The sequence below is a fragment of the Ammospiza nelsoni genome, chromosome 6 (genome assembly GCF_027579445.1).
Source record: "Ammospiza nelsoni isolate bAmmNel1 chromosome 6, bAmmNel1.pri, whole genome shotgun sequence".
Taxonomy (NCBI): Eukaryota; Metazoa; Chordata; class Aves; order Passeriformes; family Passerellidae; genus Ammospiza; species Ammospiza nelsoni.
The window spans coordinates 37,585,586-37,608,416 of NC_080638.1; the positions used below are offsets into that span (position 1 = coordinate 37,585,586).

The 22,831-nt window shown below is 34.4% G+C and overlaps 1 protein-coding gene across 1 annotated transcript in view; it reads left to right on the forward strand.

Moving 5' to 3' along the window:
- SCFD1 (sec1 family domain containing 1) overlaps positions 1-22,831 on the forward strand; it is a 50,772-nt gene that overhangs the window by 21,312 nt on the left and 6,629 nt on the right. The window contains exons 12-21 of the mRNA XM_059474428.1: positions 18-108; positions 464-537; positions 1,081-1,162; positions 8,038-8,134; positions 11,378-11,448; positions 12,359-12,438; positions 12,981-13,043; positions 14,002-14,077; positions 16,245-16,298; positions 20,650-20,702. Of these exons, the coding sequence (XP_059330411.1) occupies positions 18-108; positions 464-537; positions 1,081-1,162; positions 8,038-8,134; positions 11,378-11,448; positions 12,359-12,438; positions 12,981-13,043; positions 14,002-14,077; positions 16,245-16,298; positions 20,650-20,702 (741 nt within the window). The remainder of the gene's footprint in view (positions 1-17; positions 109-463; positions 538-1,080; positions 1,163-8,037; positions 8,135-11,377; positions 11,449-12,358; positions 12,439-12,980; positions 13,044-14,001; positions 14,078-16,244; positions 16,299-20,649; positions 20,703-22,831) is intronic.

A 22,831-nucleotide genomic window follows, 5' to 3' on the forward strand; every position in this document is an offset into this window, starting at 1 on the left:
GCAGACTATTGCATTAGTCCTTTTCCAGAGGTGGCTGAGTCTGTTCAGCAAGAACTGGAATCTTACAGAGCCCAAGAAGATGAAGTCAAAAGACTTAAAAGTATCATGGTAAGTTTTATCGCCTGTATGTGTTTTATGTAATAAAACACATAATAGGGCTTGTAGAGATAACACCCCACCCGTGTCATCCCATGGACAAAAATTTACATTGCATGCTGAATTTTAGGCATGATATGATCTTAAAAGTAGGACTATAAGTACCATATTTCATGAGAAGTTTCCATTTCTTGTTCATTGGTGTTGCAATTATATAACTTCCATACTAACTGAAAAACCCAATCCAGACATTAATACCATTATGATAAAATAGATTCTAAATATACTGACTTTATCTGCATGCATGATATTTGTATTTATTATGACTATTTTTATTCCTCTTTTCAAACCCTTCCTCAAAACCCAGGGCATTGAAGGGGAGGATGAAGGAGCAATAAGTATGCTTTCAGATAATACAGCTAAGCTAACTTCAGCTGTCAGGTAAGTAGTCAATAATACATTATTGTTGTTTAGTTATCTGTGAACCATTTTTAATTTTTTTGTTATTGTACTTTTAGTGTTCTTTGAAATAAATATCTTTAAATGGAGGCTGTTCAGCTCTACAATATTTTAAAATGCTTTATAATTCTGATAAAGTTAAATGCAGTGTCCTAAACCAGTGCTTGCGTACGTAACTTCCACAATATGTTTGACTTTGGAGTCTTTTCTCAGCAAAGACAAGTAATCTAAGTGCCTCATAGATTTGCACTCTTTCACCAAAATCCCCAACCTCTGCATTCTTTCATTTTAAAAAAATAGTGAAATCCCCTTCTTCAGGTATCATTATGAGAATCATTACATCAATATGTTGTCATTTTTTAGTTCCAACCCTATTCTGTAATTTTAGATTTTAATAGCTTTTAAAGGTCCTTTCCAACCCAGATTGTTCTATTATTCCATAAATGTTTTAGTGCCTACTGTATATAGTGCACAGTTCCATTAACAGTGCAAATCAGCAGGTTAGTTTGTATTTATTCTCTTCAGCTCTCTTCCAGAACTTCTGGAAAAGAAGAGGCTCATTGATCTTCATACAAATGTTGCAACAGCCGTTTTGGAGCACATAAAGGTACAATTGCTCTCTAACTTAAGTTTTCTGTCAGTAGTACTCCTTAACTTCAGGGATACATTTGAGACAGTGAAGATAAAAAAATGAGCCTTCTCAATGGTACTACTCTTTCAGAATTCACTGTGTAGCATTACTTAGTGTTGAAGGGGGAGAGAGGATGAATTCTGAATGCCTCTGCATGGAAAGCAAAGAACACCAGTTATTTTCTTATCAGAATTTACTAGTATAGTCTCTTTTTTTTAATGGTGGCCACAAGTGTTGGGTTGAAGTGTTTAAAAAAAATAAGTTTATGAGGGTAGTGTTTTGTTTATTTTAGAGATGTATCATGGCAATTCATGACTTCAGTCTAAGCAATCTTCTGTTCTGTATGTGTTTGTCAGAAGGGCACTGTTGACTGCTCACCAGCAAAACTGATACCCAGAGATGTGGCAATAATGATGCAACTTACTGAAGTGGTCTTTCCAGCAGGGTCTGTGTTAGATGTCTTGTGCATAATTTAAGAACTTCACAAGGGAGTTTGTCTTTCCTGTTTTAAGTCTGCTGCCTTTGTCAGAGACCTTGCAGAGGGATTCATGTCAAGTGAAGGCCCTGGTTACTGCCAGGATAACTTGGAAAATGGATTGGTTTTCACAGCAAGAAAAGAGAAATTGTAGATGAGGCTTTCAGAAACACTGAAATTCTTTTCAGTTTTGGAAGGTGTTTCAAACACCAAGTCTCACTGAAAATCAGTAATTAGATAGTTTTACCCCAAGCTACTTAAAATTCTTGGAAGGCAATGTGTTTTGAAGCTAGCTATAACATTTGTAAAGAATGTAAGATCTGTCCTCAGTTATTATTGCTACTGGTTTTTTTAAGTACTCCATATGAATAAAGGATTAATTCTGCAATTAAATTGATAAATTCATTTACAAACTTATAAAGTTGGAGAAGAGGTAAGTGCCTGCACTTAGGTCATTACTGTAGGGGCTACTATATGGGCTTTTACACTATTAGACATGTCAGTTTTCATATCTGACAATTTAAAAGCAGTACTTTAATACCACTGAAAAAAATTGAAGTCAACAATATTAATATTTTGATCCCTTGACACTAAATTCACTTTTCCAGAAAAGATACTGGCATGATAATGGCAGGCTTAGAGCAGTAGTATTCTATATATGATTTGTTGGTTGGAAAACAAGTTTCAGAGCAAGATGTAGAATGGCAGTAACATCAGTTTGGCTTTCCAGTATCCTATTGGCAGTGAGCTGGAATCAGATGCATTAAATGATAGCAACACACTTGATTACCTAGAGGTGGAAGGAGCTGCCTTATCTGGGCATTCAACCAGCCCTTGGCTTGCTGCTCTTGATAGGGAAGATGCTATTAGGGAGTGCCCTAGGAGTGGTGGTCCATTCCTCCACCATTCTTAATTCTGGTACTGCAAAGTGCTCAGGCTCTTTACCTTCCTGTTGTATAAATGTCAAAGAAAATTGTGAGACAAATGGCCATGCAGTTTCTTCAATATATTGATGTGTACATCTCCATCATGTTTTCTCTTGGTTTAAAAAGCATCAGTTCATCTCCGGATATTTAGGAAACTGTCTTAAACTAATGCAGACGGATGCATTTTTTCTATTGGAATTTGCTTATGGTAAAGCTTTTTAACTGAATCAACGTAAAGTTTATTCCAGCTGCTTTCTCCTGACCATTTTCTCCTCTCTTTTCACCCTCCAGTGGTAGAAAAATTATCTTTCAATCTTGAGTTGTGGAATTTTAGACAGGACATTATGCTACCTAATGGATTCCTCAAAAATACTCTCAAAAAGGACAGTGTCTCATCCAGTACTTTTAAAAGAAATTCTGATGAGACATTGACTCTGTGAATAAGAGGATTTATACACAGTTACATAATGAAACCAGATTAGGATAAGGCTGATTCTTTTTTGCAAGTAAGTGCTAAGGTCATGAGGAGCTAATGGGGCGCCATGCTCTTCTTCAGGTTACTGTATTTTCACTTCTAAAATAATCAAGAAATGCATTCATACTTTAAAATAGACTATTTGCATTATCCATTGTGGGATTTTACTATATTAGTTATTTGAGCATTTTTCTTCACTATATATATAAGGTTCTATGCAAAGAATGCAACAAGACCTGCTTTGGATATACTAAATGAACTAAATTTTTCTTGTGGTTATACTTTAATGTTCAGTTTACAGCTGCTTTCCATATTCTCTTGGATCATTTTCTAAGACACAGCAAGAGGAAACCAGAAATTATCACATACTTATGGGTCCTGGCAGTTTTTTGGCTTAAGATTTAGTAAAATAATGGAAAGTATGCATCACTTTTTCATGAAGCTAACCATCAAGTATTTATTGTCAGTGCTTAGAACAAATGCATCCTTGTTTTGCATTTATTGGTTTTTTCCTCTGCTGAAGCTGGTGACTGAACGTCTGGACCCAACAGATAACAGATTTAGAGCTAGAGTTGCCTATGTAGCTGCTTTAAAGTTTCAAGTAATGCATATCTTTGCATGTCATTATAATATTAGTAGGATTACTGATGTATGTTAAATCATAAATATAAAAAGATGCACACATATACTTTTGTAAAATGATGGTTGGGGGGTAGATTAGATAATCTCTTGCTAGAATTCTACAGATGTGAATTTAAGTGGCAGATTTTTATATGTATTGTTAAATTATATGTATAAATTTATATGTATTATTAAATTACTTGTATTTGGCTTAGGTTATTTTTAAAATTCCTACATGGTTTTATTATGTATCTCTATTTCTGCTTGATCTCAAGGTTTGATACTTTGAATGATCTCTTAATTGGGATCCCCTTAATTGGGATTGACAGTAGCCTTTCAACTTTTCAAATTCATATTTTTAAAGGAATTCCACTATTTGAAGTACTCTGTTTTAAATAAGGTTACATTTTGGTCTTACACATACCATGAAATGGTATGTGTTTGTGAAATATGTACGTCATAGTGGGCCAGGCTGTTTTCTGTAGTTCAGAACTGATAATTCATTAACCTTCCAGTAACAACAGCTTTTTCTGAGCTCAGTTACAGTGACCTTCCAGTCATCATTCTGTGCAGTTCAGTGAAAAGGAATTGGCTGTGTCAGCCACTCCCAGCCTTCTTGCAGAGTTTCTTTTCCTCTCCATAGCAGCCCACTGTGGTTACCTGACCAGCCTCCCTCATTCTGGAGGCAGTTATTTCTGGTCTTTCTCTGTCAGCATCTTTAAAAAGGACCTCAGATAGATTCTTAGAAAATGTCTTCTCTCTTCTGCATATTCTCTCTCTCTAAAATTAAGAACTTTTGTAGTGTAAAGAGGATAGAAGAGCTTCCAGCAAGTCTCTACAAAAATTACCCTCTAAGAGATTTTAATGGGTCCTGCCTCCACTTACTTACTTTAAAAAGAATTGTGTTCATTTTGGAGTACAGTGCTCAAGCAGACTTTCCCATGCACTTCAGTAATTTTCCCTAAAATAAGTTTTGGCTTACGAACAGCCTATTTCTAAAGATGATAAGTTGAAAACTTCCACAAATATATTTTTTTAAAAAAGCAAGCTGAAGTGTGGCACTTTAACTGCAATGTAGGATCCTGTTTCTGAAAGGGCAGCCAGAAAGGTCTCTTGAATGAGATTGGTGTGGAACAAGATGTCATAATAGAAAGTCAAGAGCAGGAGGCAGAAAAGGAATAACTGTAAAAGCAAATGCATCTTTATTTTATTATTTTCTATTATTATTGATTTTCTTCACATTGCTTGCCAGTTTGGCACCCATAAGAACATATTCTTTGCTGTGTTTTTTATTGAATCTACAGGATTGCTTAGCTCCTATTCCCCAGCTTTTCCTCTTGGCATGCCTGTGAGTTTGCCATTGAGTGAGCAAAATTGCACTTATTTAAATTAAATGGGACGTCTGCTTCTTATCAGCACCTCTTAGACAAGTTGGCTCTTCGAGAACTGTCTCATTGATGTGGCATATCTGGGATATCTATCAAAAGGTAACTAGTAGTGTTTAAGGCTATTCAGTAACCATATGAAATTTGATTAGGTGTCCATCCAATTCCTAGCAAACCAGTATAAGAAAAATATTGCCCTAATTAGATCTTTGATAGTAACTTTCATTAGTTACCTATGAAGAAGCAGCTGAATAGGCTTACCACATTGATCCATCCCTTTAGTTTATCACATCAGACAGAGTCTCAAAAGTTTTACATTGCTGCTTATCTCTGATGTCCCTATTGTGGATAGAAAAAAATAGTGGATAGGAAAAAAAACGTGGACCTGAAGTTTTGGGATTTTCAGTTGGGGGATTTTCCCCCAAAGAGTGCTGAGTTCACACTTCAGAAGTAATTCTGCAACATTTTTGAAGAGAGAGAGGGCACATGTATCATTAATGTTTCAGTTTAGGCTCAAAGTATAGCCCATATATGCAAACAGTGAATTTTCTTTGCTGCTGGTAATCTGTTTTGTTCAGCAGCCATAGTCAAACAGCCATAAAGTTGCACATGGCTGAGAAGAATTTTACCTATCCTGTGCTCCAAGTAAGTTAACAATTGTCAATCTGTTCTTAAAATTGAAATTGATGTTTGAATTACGAAATTTTATTTAGAAGTTGATCTGTAAACAAATACAGAGAATCAGTGAACTTTTTATGTTGTACATTTTTACATGCCATCTGAATAAATTTCTCATAAACAGATCACCAGCTAAGATAATATGGGCTTTGCCAAATTCAACAGTAATATATTTAACTTTATAAGATCAAGTTTCCACATTTCAAGACAATCCCTTTTTTATTGGATGCCTTTTGTCAGGGAAAAATATTTTAAACTTAAAAACATTGCATTTAGCCTCACATAACAAGATACTAATGTAGATGAAATACAAAGAGCAAGTGAATGTAATGGAAATACTTCAAAATTTGTATTAGTTTCTTTGCAATTGCTTTATGTCTATAGAGAGATTTAAGGAAACTGTAATGCAGAAAATCTCCAAGCCACTCTAGAGTTGAGGTCTCACATGGTTTACCAGATACAAATTGCATGTGATGTAAGGTCTTGGAAAAAGGCTGGTAGCTGGGTTCTAGTCAGACTTCATACTGCTCTTTTAACATAAACTCAAGGTAAATATAGCTTGAAAGAAGCTCTAGTTCTTTTTTTTTTTCCTCATTTCATGCATCTTCTATGTAGTCATAGTCATAGAAGACATTCTTCTGCCCCTAAAAGTAGCAGGGGTCATCTCTGAGTGCTCTTCATGGTAATTTACTTTATAAGCTATAATTGCAAGCATCCACAAAAACTTAAAATTAAGTTGTTGCTTTGCAAGTAAATGCTCTTCTCTAGGAGTTCAGTAAGTGGCAACTGAGAAATTGAAGCTTTGTATAGCTGCCTGCATCATAAGCTAATCACCATATGCTTTCAATATAAAAATATTCTTGTAATTCATATCTTTTTTACTTTGCTTTCTCTTCTCTAGCTCTTTTTTTGAGGAACTTACAGTACTCAGAAGGTGAAATATCCTGATAGCCTTACACTAGAAAAATACCTTTTTTTCTTTAGAGAGGTGGTAAAATAACTTTTTTGAAATAATTTCTTATTTGTGATCTCAGGAATAATTTTAGTAGAATTCAGAAATATGTGAAAACCAGACTTCTAAAGTTTTTATGTCCTGTCATTAGAACTACTACTGCACTGAATAAAATATGCCATAGCAGTTTTAAATGCTTTGGCATTATCAGTCAAAATTTCTCAAATCATTTAATCCAAGAAAAGCAAGGTGACTCTTGCTCTCTCTGGCAATATCATTTCAGTCTCACAGCAGCAATGGTGTGGACCTGACACACTTCCAAAGCAGCAAGATGGAGATCCACTCTGCCAATCTCCTGTTGGAGCCAATACATGGCTGAATGTGTTCAAACATCAGGATTTAGTTAGTTACCAGATACTAAGGTTTTGTAAGCTGAGTAGCTCTAACATTGGTTGTGATGCTACATTTTAATGTTCAAACACAGATAATGATCTGCATTGTAAAGGAATGTTTTAAAATAAGTTCTGGAGTGCATTTTTCTATTTTTAGCTTGTAAGATCATGATCAATAAGTGCAAAGCTTGTCTTTTTGTGCAGATTTGCTGCAATGCAGTCATTACTTGCATGGCCATGTGATGTCTTCCATAAAGCTTTTGCCTCAATAATTTTGTGTAGTCCCTGTGCCATCCTCCCCAAAAAGGATTTTCACAATGTCTAGATGTGTCATTGTATAATGAGAGACTTCTTTTCCAGTGTCAACAAGATAATCTAATTATAAACTTCTCCATCTTTGGTGTGAGTGAATTATGGCAAGCCTTTGATCTGAGGTAGAATTTCTGTACCAGCCCAAGCTGGCAGCTGCCAACGTTTCTTCAGGATGATGCCTTAATGTATAAAGGAATTTCCCATATTTATCTGCATTGAATAATTGTCTTGTGGTCTGGGAGCCTGGAGGTTCAGAATAAACTGGACATAATATTCACTTGACCATTATTTTTTCCTTTTACAACATAGCAATGTGTATGATGGCATGTAGTTTTCAGCTGTGGCAAAGCCATAGTTGAAAACAAAGCTTCTCTTCCAGTTCAATATTCACAGCAGACACCCCTTGCTTAACTTGCTTTTTCACTTTTTAATATGATAATTAAATACACATCAACTTTCTGAGAGTTAATAAAAACATATTATAATACAAGCATTAGTTACTTTCACTGATAATGTATTTAAAAATAAAATTTTTAAAACTGTATTTTTAACTTAAACTGCATCCTTCTTAAAAGAGACAATAAATATTCTTTCACAATTTTAAGATGTTAACCCTAACACTTACTCTTAAACAGAGTCGAAAGCTGGATGTGTATTTTGAATATGAGGAAAAAATAATGAGCAAATCCACTCTGGATAAATCTCTTCTGGACATGATTTCTGACCCAGATGGTGAGTACTTTAAATCTGAACTTGGTATAAAATTTGTTAAGCTATCCAATAAATCTATACCTGCTTGGATTTCAGGGTTGGTAAAGAGCAACCTGTGCAAGATTTGTAACAAAAGCAGCTTTTGATTGATTTTCAGTAGCAGTCTAGAGAGTTTAATGCTTCAGTTGAGTAATATCCAAAAATATTAGCTACTTCTGCAGCTCTACTAAAATCCTATCCTAACCACTTATTTTTGAAGGTCAATATATTTTATTTTTTGTGCTTTTGCAGCATTTAGTAGTCCAGCATGGCATTCTGTGAACAATAGTAATTCTTTGAAATCCTCCTGCATGTTTTATAACATATACACACCTCATGAGCACAATGAAAACATCATAGAATTTGACCAGATCAAGGGACTGTAATGTAGGTAGCTCCTGCTTGTGTGAGGAAAGAGATGAATGGGACAGGTGGAGAGAGGAGACACAAGATGTAAATTGGCCAGTTCACTGGACTCACCTGAAGCTTTGCATGTGTTTATTCAGCTGTGCCATGTCTGTTTTGACCATGTAAGAGCACGAGCAGTGCATCCCAGCTTCTGTGTCAGAGAGGGGTCAGACACATCAGAGCGTTGCACCCCAGGGGTGCTCGGGTTCTCTGTTAGCAGGAGTCACTGGGGGTCTTCCTCTGAAAGGCTGACCCAAATGACTTCTCAGCTTTTTGTACTATTTCAGCATCAATTCTTCTTCCAATCTGTCACAGCCTGATGTGTGTCAAAACACTCTGACAGATTTCAGTATGATACCAGCTGGCTGGAAGAAAATAACGTGCAGAGCAAAATTGTAAAACTTAAATTAGGATCTCTGACTTGTCTGCAAACTGGCAATTATGTTGGCAAACCTCAAGCATTTAGAGACCCAGGGTTCCTGCTTTTTTTCCAGTGTGCTTTTCAAGAAAACGTTTTGTTACTGCATGATTATGTGTGTAGACTTACAGCTATATACTGAGCTTAATGCCTGCTTGGAGTTTGTATAATGATTCATATATGTAGAAAGAGTATATATACATCCTGCTGACAATCTGTAAAAATCTTTTAATAGTGTCCATGCTGTATAATCAAAGGGCAGTAGGAGAAATAGTGCGCAGTTGGTAGAAATCTGAGCTAAAATTTCAAAGATCTCATAATAGGTCAAGTCTAGAAACTAATAAGCTTTCAGAAAATCTAATGTCAGACATCAGTCTGTAATTCAGTACATACATTCATTTTTTATTTGAAGCTAATAAGAATATGTATAATCTGTACTTTTATTAAGCATCAATATAATTACTTCTTACTTGAATCCACATTTTTATGCCTTTTTAGAGTTCAGTGTAGAGCAAATTGTTTTCCAAGCCTGATGTATCTTACCAACATTCCTATTGGCAAGGTTCCTGGGTTTTATACAAGAGAAAGATTAGATTCATAAGCTAGAGTTTTTATTCATAAGCTAAATATTCATAAACTAGGTTTTCACAGTATTATGTTGGCATTTTATATTCATTGTCTAGGTTTAAGTTTATGTAAGAAAAAGATTTGAGTTAAACCATGGTGATTATTTCCAGGCATGCTGTCTTGTTAAACTGTCCAGCCTCATATTGTGTGATTCACTGAGAAATACCATCAAAAAACATTTTTAAGGAATAATACATCAAGTCTTCCTGTGCTTCTGGTGGATTATTTATTGGCATAATGTGTGGGGATATTTGTCTTGTGGACAATGGGATCTGCAGAGCTCTTGATGAAAGCACTCTAGATGTGAGCACTTAACAGCTGCAGGCCTCAGCCTCCATTTGTTACTGTGTTGTGCTCATCTACCACTCTGTTGGCTCTTATCAGCTGCCTCCCACTTTAGTGGGTATTACCATACCCTGGAGTAGGGATAAAATGGAAGCCAGGGGCTGCCTGCAGATTTTTCAACTGAGTATAAAAGTGGTCCATTCTAGTTGTGCCAAGTTAGGTTTTCTTCAGAATGTTGAGCAGTTTGCCTCTCTGTGTTGTCACAGATCGTAGTCTAGAAAAAAGTAGTGAATATTTGACAGGCAATTGACCTGAGTCTTACAGCTGTTTATCACAGCTTTTTTTGCCCAAGTGAATTCCAGGTGGATCTGTACCTTGAAAGCTGGCTTCTGGTATTGATAATACAAAGTTTCTTCAGTTCTTGGTCTTCTAACTTATGGTATTTGGTAAAGGTTAGTAAAACCTACTTTGAGAAGATTGTACCAAGTCATAAATGCTCATTATGACAGTGCTTACTCTTAACTTCTGCCAGACTAAATATATGCTCACTTATAAATAAAAGTTGCAGATTAGGTCAGATGGTCTCCTGCTGACATAATCCACATTCCATAGTAGGGGAAAACAGCCCAAAACAAACAATACAGAAAAAGAAAAACAGGAAAAAAAGTCATTTTCTTACCCACAAGTACAAGAAAGTGCAGTCTTCTAAAATATTGTACTGAAAGTATCAGGCTTTTATAATGAATTTTAATTTGAAATGTTTGTTTTGAGAAGTTGTTCTTCTGAAAACTTCATTTGAAACTATTGTTTTCACTCACAGTGATTCTCATCTAGAAAAATAAAAAATATAGTCTTCAAAATCTGATGTAATAATTTATAGTCTTAGTAATGGCTACATCAACCTTTTGATCTCTAGAGATGAATTTTGATTTTATATGAATAATGCTTCCCAAGAATGGGAAGTGTTTTTCTCCAACAAAAGAGGATTTAGAAGGTCAAATCCTTTCTGAAGGCAAGTTGGAAGTTCAGGGTTTTTTTCCTGACCAGAAGTTCATAAAAGTGCTTTTGCAGTCCTCAGGTATTTCAGTACAGTGAACCATAGAGCTGTGTAAGCAAGTTGTAAAGCTAAAAGCTAATATGCTGTGGCTTTTACTTCTATGAATTTTCTTTAGTCTGCTTTTTCATGGACCTACTTCTGATAACATTTGCAATCTCCACATAAAATAAGTCATAATTTCTCTACACAATTTATTTAGTATGTTATTTGAAGAATAATATTTACTACAGACAAAAGGGGGAAGTGTAAAACTTGCAGAAAGAATAAGCACATCTAACCCAACTTTTAATAAAATTGTCTGCCATTATACACATGGTTATCAATAACATTTATTGTCATATACATATGTATGGCTGCTGAAGAGCAGTTAATGTAGTAGCATAGTTACAATTGTAGTTTATAATTGGTTTTTTTTTCTTTCTTTCTGCAGCAGGAACTCCTGAAGACAAAATGCGATTATTTCTCATCTATTACATAAGCTCAGCTCAGGCACCTTCAGAGGTACCTATGTTCTTTACAGCTTCCAACACCAGATTCTACCACAAAGGATTTTCATTTCAGCACTAAGCAGATATTTCTGTGTCTTTGCAAAGGAAGTATGAAATGCTCAGGAAATTCTAAAACTTTAATAAGACAAAAATAATAAGACAAAGTAAATTTTGTCTTATTGCCAGGAAATCTGCTCACAAAGCTTTAGCCACCATTACAAAGAATATGAATGACTGGTAAGAAGGAATATTACATTGTGATATATTTAGATCAGAGTTACTGCAAGACACATCTTAGCATGCTTTCTATTACTCTGCTTCACTACTCAAAGAAGTAGGTAAAGCAAAACAAAAATATGACTCATTTCACTTCATACATTCAAGAATGATTGAGTCAGTTGACTAGCAGGAGAATGAAGGAGAAATGTATCTGCCAATATCTGAGTAATTCAGGAAACAATTTCTTCATATTTCTTTTGAACTTAGGATGATTGATTTCAAGGAAAATTCTTACACTATAGAAACATTATCTGATGCAAAAAATGTTTTGGTTAGGCAAATAAAAAGTATTTGTATTAATGTATATTAGCTCCTCTTTGTTTATTTTTTACTGTTTTGACATTGTATAGAAACCAGCATTCTGTTGGTGCTAGTACAAATATTGTTCCATATCTGAAAGTGCACAGGATTTAATTCCACAAATACTGTTCATTTTAATGGGATCTGCTCATGGCAAATTTAATTTCAAGTTGCATTTCCGTACTTGGTAGGAAATGGGGTTAAGATTCATAATTACTTTTTAAGTTGGGCCAATGCTATAACTTTGCACTACTTACTTAATATTTAGATAAGGATATCTTGTCTTTGTCCATGGAGTTAAGAGTAGCTTCAACCTTTTGTAATTCTCCACTTTATGATTTCAGATTGACTTGGAGCAGTATAAAAAAGCATTGATGGATGCAGGTTGTAATCTCGCTCCTTTGAGCTACATAAAACAATGGAAGTAAGTAAATTCTTTTTTCTTCTGTATGAGGCTAACTTAATATAGAACCTAGCATTGTATTCAGGAATTATGTGTTATTTCTCTTAAATTGTAAATTATCCTTAAATATTCATTTGGTGTAAGTTTTTACTGTTACTGTTCTGGTAATACATGCAAATCTTAATTTAAAACTAAGCACCAGTACTGGCAGAACACTATAGAACATGACATGCCCTTAATGATCCAGGATAGAAACAACTTCGTGAATTAATTGAAAAGTTGTGCTAGTTCAGACCTCAAAGGTTTTTTTAGTTCTTACCAGGGAGTCATGTTGGATATCAGTTATTGTAGTTTTACATGGTATTTAAATGAAATACTTGTCTTTAACTATAGAATCTAATTCCTATTGTATTTGTAGGCAAGAGGGATGCATACAATAAATAGTAACTTCCTGAAAGAGTTCAAAATGCAGAAGTTTTTTCACTTTCAGATGACTAGAGTGGAACATTCTACAGAAGTATGTGCCTTAGATAAATATTTGATTTCTATCCCTGCTTTCACAGAGCTTTCACTAAGATGGCTTCAGCTCCAACCAGCTATGGAAACGCTACACCTAAACCTTTGGGGTATGCTTTTGATTAATTTTTTGTAAGCCTTTGGGTTCTTTTATCCTATTTTAGTAGTGCTGAAAGTGTGGTTAGCATTCTACAAGGCCCAGAACAAAACATCTCCCTATTTGTAAAATTTTTAAGTTACAGACAATTACAAGCACTTATCTACCCTTAACAGCATAGTACACGAAGAGAGGAAAATAAAAGGATCTGGGACTAAATTCACAAACTGTCTTAATACAGTGCTCTCTGCACCTGCACATTAAATGAACTCTCACAGGAGAGGAATTCAGCAGCAGGAACTGGATCTGTGACAGCTATCACTTTGAGCCCTAAGTAGTCAGTGGCAGAAGATAAAAACAGCCCTGTATATTCAAAATCATTTCTCTCTTGGGTTTGGAGACTGTCAGGGGTGCAAGGACACTTTGGAATGTCCTGGACTGGGTATCTGACTTGTTGAAAGGTGTATTTATTTATTTCAAGACACAAGGGAAAAAATTACTGTGCTGAAGTTACATATATGCAGTAAGGATATAGGAGTAGGATCTTCCCATTCTTCAGAGGATTTCAGTCCTCATTACCAGCTTTACTTTCAGGAATGGCCTGTCAGTGTTGTAAGGAATCTTGGCATAGTATGGTTAGAGAGGATTCTGGTGCTGTTTCTCTTGGGAAAATGCTCTTTGGGTTGTTGAACACGCTCAGCCTCTCTGTTAAGCCTGGTCATTGGGTGTAGAATAAACTGTTCGGTGGATTAAATCCAAAGCTCCCATTGATAGGTGAGGATCTGTCTGGTAGATTACAAGTGTATTCCCATACATGTGATTGCCATGTGATTTGAAGAATATGTTTTATGACAAACTGAATTATTTGGTAATTAGGTCCTATTGATTTCATTGGGAATTGTATGTCAGTATAAAGCTTAAGTATACAAATTAAAAAGAACTCATAAATCATCTTCATTTTGTTTTTTCAGTCTGTTTTCACGTGTTATGAATACAGGATCACAGTTTGTAATGGAAGGAGTGAAGAACTTGGTACTGAAGCAACAAGTAAGTTTAAAAAGTAATTAGAAAGTCTGTCATGAGTACTGTGAACATTGGCAAAAACAAATTTCAGTACCTTTGTCATATTAATAAAAATTCATTGTGCAGTGAAAAAAGTAAACATAAATCTCTGCTTATGGATAGATCTTGTAACTTCCTTTATAACTTTGTAACTTCCAGATTTCAAATAAGAAAGGAATGATTCACATTTTCTTTGAAGACCTCTTTGTAGCAATTAAGACTGATTTCAGCATTATAAAAAAAATCAGCTGTGGAATACTCAAAGTAGACTAGCCCTTCATAAACAAAAAAATATAACTATCTGTATCTTTACTTAGAATTACATGCATTAAGTTAATCTATTTCAGAGTGATTAAAAGGCTGAAAGTGTTAGTTCTCTGTTTACTTACAATTCAAAGCATTTCTTTTTTCCCATGTGAGTGTCATGTACAGCAACTATAATCTTGTAATGTGCATGAAAATACAAATATGTTTATAATGACATGACCACCTTCAAATATTCACTTAACTTTGTAAAATATTTCTGAGCATAACTTGCATGAAATATACATCCTCCCAAAGAAAACAAACAACAACAACAGCACAAAAAAAAATAAGCTGGAATGTTGAATTGTGGTTCCCAGAAACCTCCTTCTCTACAGAGGATACATTATTTTCCCACTATGTAATTTCATCAGATGGCAATAAATAAATATTTGTTTACGGTTTAAAATCTTAATTCTCTAGTATTTTCACATCAAGATTTCTGAAAAAAAAGATCATTCATCATATTATAATTCAGTTGAAGAGTCAGAATTCAAATTAGAAATACAACGTATTAGAACTAAATAAAATGAAATCTTAACTAAAGGTTTATCCTTTTGACCTACTTAATCATGTCATTGTCATTGTTTGTTTATTCAGCCTGTTATACACATAATTTATACATGAAAGGTATCAGCTATCACAGAAAAGTTTAAAATTGGGGTCTCAGGTTTGTAGGGCAGTTAATGAAGCTAATTCTGCAGGAATTTCATTATGACTAGAATGATAAGCTGCATTGCAGAGTTACAACTGAGTGGTATATCATGATATATGATTGAGGAAAATTTAAATATGCAGCTTGCCTGTGTGTTATATTTTATAGAGAATTCTTCAGATAAACCGTTACTTATAATAATAGAAAACAAGCATAGTCTCCAGGAGACTTCCTCCTCTCCTTGCAGTAAACATTTTGTAATTTCTTTAAATGTGTGGCTTTAAAGAGTTAATATTATTCTGTACAAAATGGCTTGCCTTGTTTTGCCTTCTGAGGGAGCAAAAAGCCAATTTGCTTTGTTTTCAGGATGTGCCTTTCTGGCTTTTAATTTCTTCTCCAGGTATTTTAGGCTAGCAAGATGAGAAGCCTTTCTTCCTCATATTTGTAAGGCTAATGTAGGTCTGTGGTATTTCTGTTAAAGTTAAACTTTTTATTTTTCCTTCAGTAATTCAGGGATTCACATCAATTTTCCAGTGTAATATGTAGCTCATCCTTTGGAATGTCCTCTTTTGATACATTCTGTCAACAAGACTCATTTCCAATCTTGTTGCTATGTAAACTCACCCTCAGTTTATTATAACTGAAGTAGTTTAACTCCTTAATATTCCGATCTTTTTTCCAGCTGACATTTCCTGTGTTAAACAAGGAACAGTAATCTTGAATTTCACCTCAGTTTATTCCTTTGCAGGTCATCCAAAAATTTGTTGCCAGGGTTGCTTTTTTTACCCATTTCTTTGACAACATTAGTTCTTTTTTAGAATCACACAATTATCAGCATCAGCTTTAAAATTCTTTCCTTAACTGCAACGTATTTTTTAATAAGAATTCATATTTGATCACATCTGCATGTGTTGGTAATACCTAAATACAGCTGTGTTCCTATCTTCACACCTTTTTTGCCCTTTATGTCTTATCTTTATCCCCCAGCTATATGCACCTCAGATGTTTGCATGCTTTTACAGAAAAGTAAATTAGGTGATAATAAATAAGCTTAACCTTAACAAAGCATAAGAGGAAACTGTTTAAAATAGTATTTCAGATGCTCTGTAAACTCTTCCATAAGTAATGATGTGCCTGGGAGTAGTTCTTAGTAAGCTTTTCAGCATTCCATCAGTTTCACATTATGTTTTACAGAATCTGCCAGTCACACGTATTTTGGACAACCTTATGGAGATGAAGTCAAACCCTGTGAGTACAATTGCCTTCATACAGAGAGAGGTGGAGCAAATGAAATCTTGAGGCTGTGATATGTCATATGCTAAGGCTAATTTTTTTCATGGTAGAAAAATCCAATCATGCTGTATTTCAAGAATAGCACCATTTTCATAACTATTTAGTAAGACCTCTTTCATTTTAGTCGTCTAAACAATGGCAATTTACCGTGTCTTATTGGAACTAATATTTTTTAGATTTTTCCTATTCTGAGCTTCTATTACACTTGTGTTGTACTAAGCTTCTGTTGCTCCTAAATTTCTACATTAAGCGTAGACTAAAATTTTCTTTGCATCAAAGTGTTTGTTTGTTAAAAGAGCACAATTTCAGAAGTGAAATATTTAGAGAGAGTTGTATTAGGGAAAATTACATCTCCCACATCTTTAAACTTTGCTATGTAGAGGAAAATATTTTACTACTGATTCAGTCATTCTTCTTACAAGCAGAGGTCATTTTTGTCAGCAAATTCCTCTTCTTGCCTTGTTTCTGTGGAAATTTACTCAGATATTTTAAATTTAAATGTTAAAAATCTTTTAATTGCTTGTGTGTTAGCTACGCAGTCAAGGCATTTGCTAGAACTTACAACTAAAAGTAGGCCTGGTTAGTAGATTCAAAACATTCTTCTTAGTCCACTTTCACCTGCATGTATTAATCGTATGTACAGAGAGAAAAATAATGGTAAAATATGAAAATTATCAACGTGCAAATAATCCTTTCTTTTCTTAAACTGTACTTCATAGATGATATATGTTGTGATTCTTAGCTAATCTAAGATAATTTGCTTTCTCTTAACAAAGAAAGGAACTGACACTGTTTCCAGAGTTAGTGGGTTGTTGTTCCTGTTTGAAAGACTTGGAAAGGATGTACAGGGCTAACTTCATTTAGTCAACCAGCAGAGGTCACCCAGAACACTTACCATAGAAAGCTGAAATTTAAACTATAGAGAACTTACAAGAAGGTGAAAAATTAAACCAATTTTTTTTTTAAATAAACACTAGCTTCTTTAGGCTACAAGTTTAGGAGTTGATTGAGAAAAGTTTACAAGTCATATGAGGTTTCTTTTCTGACTTGATTTTTTCACATTTACTTAGTAGAAAACAGCTACCAGCACTTTGATAATTTAGATCTTCTCATTTAAATATCAGCATTTGGGCCAATCTGTCAGTCAGCAGCTTCCTGCTCCACTGCCATGGCAGACACTGATACTCATGGCACAAAACAGGGAGTCCCACTTTTCCAGTCAGGAGACCAGGCAATCCCTAAAGGCTGATTCTCCTAACCTGCAGGAAAACTGACAGCAAGTTTGGAGTAAGTTTCAGCTCAAGGAAGCAAGCCAGAGAGTCATTGTGGAATGTGTTTAGACTTGCTGTACTATCAACAGAAGTGAAATTGTATCTGGAAAAGGTCAATGTGTGGAAATACACCATTGTGGCTTCTGTTCATCTTCTGATGTGTGGGATCATTTTCTATTTCCCAGAATAGAAAAGTATTGCACTGCAGGCAAAACACAAAGGGAAAGGAAAAAAGTTCAAGATTTTATTTTTTTACAACACAGAAAAAAGTCTCCTTTATAATTGAAGAAATCGTATTAACCACAGTAATCCATATATGAAATGTACATACTGATAAAAGGTGTAATGCAAAATTAAAGCAGATTATTGAGAAGTAAAGTGATTATATACAATGAATGTAAATAATTTATTTTCTAGATATTAACTGCAACAATAAAGGAAATATATGAAATGTGCATACAAGTTGTACCACAAACGTTCAGTATATATTTTTGTCAGTTGAAATCTTCATCCTATTTAGAATGATATCCTGTGCAAAACTCTGTGGGGTTGTCTGTAAATCACTTTGTGTGTTGCTTGTCTCTGCTGTTTCTTTTGTCTCTCTGGCAAGGACAAATAAGTCCGTGCCTCCCACGCTTTTCAAGTTTTTCAGAAGCAAGAACAGCTAGAACAGATTTTATGGGCCATAAGATCTAAGTTACTATCTTGTAACTTTTTAAATTTTTCTAAATTGTTTAACTATAGCTGCACCTTTTCTTGAAAAACATATTCAGAAACATTCCTTGATGACCTTAAAAGTAATCAGTTACTTGTGAGTATTTTAAATAATAATATTTATTGTTAAAAGCACACTTTTAGGCCATGTCTTTTAAGGTCCTATTTTAATAAAGGAATATTGTGTTCGTAAAACTAAAACATAGTTGCTTGAAATAGAGGTTGATTAAAACATTGAATCTTCATTAACAAACAAAAGTATACACAACTTTTAATTCATATCTGTGAAATTTACCATGATTTACTATAGAGTTATGGAGATCCTTCTAAGGATCTTCTGGAAAATTATTTGATTATTGAGTGGGGAAAATATTTGAAAAGTGAACCTTTACAAAGTTGTTAAGTCTCTGTCAATACAGTGTGTACATTTGTATTGACTTAAGTAGATAGATCTTATTTGTGGTATATATTAATGAAACTGTATTTTGGTTAATACTGTCCCTTTCAGCAGATATGCTACCTTTCAGACTTAGGATATACCTTTCATGCATTACAAAGAAAAATTCTAATCCAAATTGGTCCTGTTAGATTCTGCAGAAAAAAAATACAGACTGCAAGTCAAAGACATTTCCATGGATCTTTTTCCATTTTATTTGAAATATTGAAAACTAAGTTTATACATTCAGATCTATTTATTTTCTTCTGGAATTGCTTAGGGAAGTCACAAATTCAGTTGTATGTAAGGAAAGTGGTATACACTTGTTTTTCTTGGCAGACTTGCTATATGTTAAAGAAAATAAAATCGACTATGCTTTCTTTTCCCTGAACCCTCAGCACTGATTTCAGCAGGAACAATGTATTTAAACAGCAACAATGGAAAATCCCTAGATTATCACATTTCTACTGCTTTACCATTCTCTGTGTGTCTACTTACACAAGCCCACAGTGAAAAAACACAGCAGTAAAACATTCAGGAGTAAATGTTTGTAATATGTTTATTAACTCTGATTTTTAGTTTTGTCATTAATCTGTAATTCCCTCTAATAAGCAGAGAAAGTTAAACTCTTTATCCCAGGTAAAAGTTTCTCAAATACCTCTCAGTTTTAGTCTATCAATATCTGTCCATTCCCAGCTCTCTTTACCCGTGAGTCACTATACCACCTTTAGGTATGAAGCTGCAAAATCATCAATGCTGGCAGACTCCAGCAGTTGAAATTCCCAGTGGAGCATATAAAAGCATTTTACAGAGATTCAGTGGGAAATTAGATCTAAATTATTTTCTTTTTAAAAGCTAAGCTGCAGGATTATTTTATATAATCATATAAAAGTTTGTAATATCAAATAGATTTATTTTGTGTGTGTGTGTAACCACCGCATGTATATTAAATACTTTTTAATATTAGAGGTAGTTATGCTATGTGAGTTCTAGTAAATTCCTCAGATAATTTGTGTACTACTCAAGAAGTATTTTTTCTGCTCTACAGAATCAGCAGAATTCAGAGGTTTTTGCATGTAAGCCCACAGATAAACTGTAGTTCTGCATGCAGTTTATCAACAAACTAAACTTAACAGTACCTGGATGAAAATGTAGTATAGAAACAGGAGAAAGCCAAGAAGTTGTCAGAAGGAGTTACTAAGAAGTCCTGTTTTTCATCCATAATAATTGGCAAAAATCCTACTTGTTGCCAATAAAAATATTGGAAGTGCCTCAGTGTTCTGTGTGAAGAAAATTTTTTTCTGTAGTTTAGAGAGTCAAACTTTTCAAATTTTGTGGAACTCATTTCTTCTTCAAGAGCTTAATTTTGGTTTAATAGTAGTCATAAATCATGGCATGAGAAGGATAAGTTACATACCAGTAGCAGATTTTGATCTGTCTTGTCCTTAGCACTCATTGCCACAGAAATGTTTTGTTTTATAATGTTAAATCAATAGCAGATCTCCGTAACGTGGAAAATGTTCGTGTTTGTTACTAACCATCAGTGTTCCTCTAAAGCTGGTAACAATTTTTCTTTCTGCATGCTGTCTTTCTGTTGGGATTCATTATGCAACCAGTGTATTTTTTGGAAAGTGTGTGATAGTCAATTTTAGATGAACCAGAAATAAAAAGCTCAATAGCACCCTTCATAGCTTCTCACTATTGTTTATTCTGTAGTGGTTCAGTTATATACAAACTTTTTAAATACTAGTAGATGCCACAATTAATGTTGAATGATGTGATGGGAAATGATACTGGTTTGAACAATGTTTAATGTCATAGATACAAGCAAAAATTCATTAGCCAAAATTCCAATCTTTTGAGATAAAAACATACTTTTTAATAGGAGACAGATGACTACCGGTACTTTGACCCCAAGATGCTGCGAGGCAGTGACAGGTGAGTTTTGCTCCTTTCCTTTTACTCCATGAAAAGACTAACTTAAGAAATCTGTTTTATTTTGCTTGCTGACTACAAGTAATTATTTTGATCATTAATTCTAAGTCAAGACAGTTGGTCTTGAAGGAATTTACAAGTGGGAACTTGGATCGATCAGATAAATTTTTATAACACCACAAAAAAAAAATCTAAAAAATAAGTGCTAACGTGTACATTAGTCACAGGAATGTGCATTAATATTTAGCAATAATAAGTGTTGGGGTTCTTCACAGTTGTACTGCTTGGTTTCTTAGAAACTTTGTGAGTTTTCACTGTTAAATAGTCATTGGATAGTGCACCAAAATTTCTTTGTCACTTTTTAAACAGTTACAATTCTGATTTTAATACAACCCTTCTTTAGTAATTTGTTACTAAGTTCGAAAAAAAAATTAAATTTGACTGCATTTATTTTTGTTTAGGTAGGTGCACATTTTATGTTCATGTGTATATGAAGGGAGGCTTGGATATAGTTTATTTTGCCAGTAAAAGAGAGGAAGAGGAGTTACATCAGAAGTTTATAAATCTTAACTTTTGCTTTGTATCTTTAACTAATAATTGTCTGATAGTCTCACCTAATCTAATATCCTGGCAACAGAGAAGATACCTAATTTTGATATTCTTTCTAAGAATAGCTGTCATTGAACCTGTGGGAAAACAATAATGTCATTTGGTTGCACCACTTTATTACAGGATCAGTGTGGATAAAGTAGATTCAGGCTTGGTTTTAGTTATTTGCATGAAAATTCTGTCTCTACTTTGTTCTTGAAACATGAAAAGTAAAAGGACGTAAATGTCAAATTATTTTTATGTTTTATTGAAAAGTATTACAGATTATAAAATTTCAAAGATAAGCAAATTTTGAAATTATCAAAGAGAAAAGCACTGTTGTATTATGTTTCATTTTGATTTCAGCTGTCACTTATTAGTGATGCTTTTATAGCGTTTTTGGTGGATTTTGTGCAAAAGTGCAAAGATTTGTTTTACTCAAGCCAAAGGGTTTTTTCTATTTTCTGCCCTCTGTATAGTTCTTACATTGCTTTAAACAATGTAGAAATATTCATTTACAGCAGTTCATAAATGTGGCATTCTGTGTATCTACAATAGTCGTCATGGAATAGCTTTTAATTTCTGGTTTGGGATTTGTACGTAAACTCAAGTTATGTTCCTTAAATCATACTTGGGCATGATAGCAGAACTCAGGCAGTAGTTTGCCTAATTCTCCCTTCAAATATTTTGTATACAATAAAAACATATGTTAGTTTTCTTGACAGAATTGTGATATAAAATAATATAATTAATGGATTTAATTTAAAAGTTACTGATTTTATTTTCTAATCTCTCATTTTAAGAAATATTGACATTTCTACTTACTTTCTGTTCTAAATAGAGTAGTAACTGCATTGCTGTTATTCAGTCCTAGGAAAACAGTGTCTTTCAGTCCTGTGTAAAGCCTACCTCAAGTATAAACAGGCTTTGTCCTATGAAAGGATGACACAAGATGTATGTGGATTTGTTGTATCATACTCAAAAAATGAGAGAACTGGGGTAACAGTTCTACTTATGGGAAGTCTGTAGTATTCCTGACAGACGAGGCAACACATTAGAGACAGCCATTCCATTTTAAAACCTATTTTTCTGATACACTGGAATCTGTGTTGACTCAGTTGTTCTTGGTCACTCAGAGAAAAGGTCTTGAAATAAAGGAAAAGGTAACTTGAAGGGGAATGTGCAGTGGTTTTAAGCTATGTTAGAACATAAGATGTATTTGACTTCCTGGGGCTGCAGGCCAGTACAGGGCAGGAGGGCAGTGGTGGTGTGTGGGCAAAGGGCAGGAGAGCAGACTGACCCTTCACAGCTTTTTCTTCACTTTCCCCTTCCCCTAAAGCTCCAAGGTGATGCAGGAGAAGAGGTTTCTCCCCCTCCACCTGCTACCTGTCCTTGTATTCAAGTGGAGGAGTCTGTACCACCCAAACTTGTAATTTCCCTCTTCCTCCCTTTATCATTCTGATCCTGCATAGCTGGTTTTGAGATTTGGAAGCATCAGTAAGTGTATGCAGGCACTGCAAACTGACTGCCTTACCTAGCTAAGA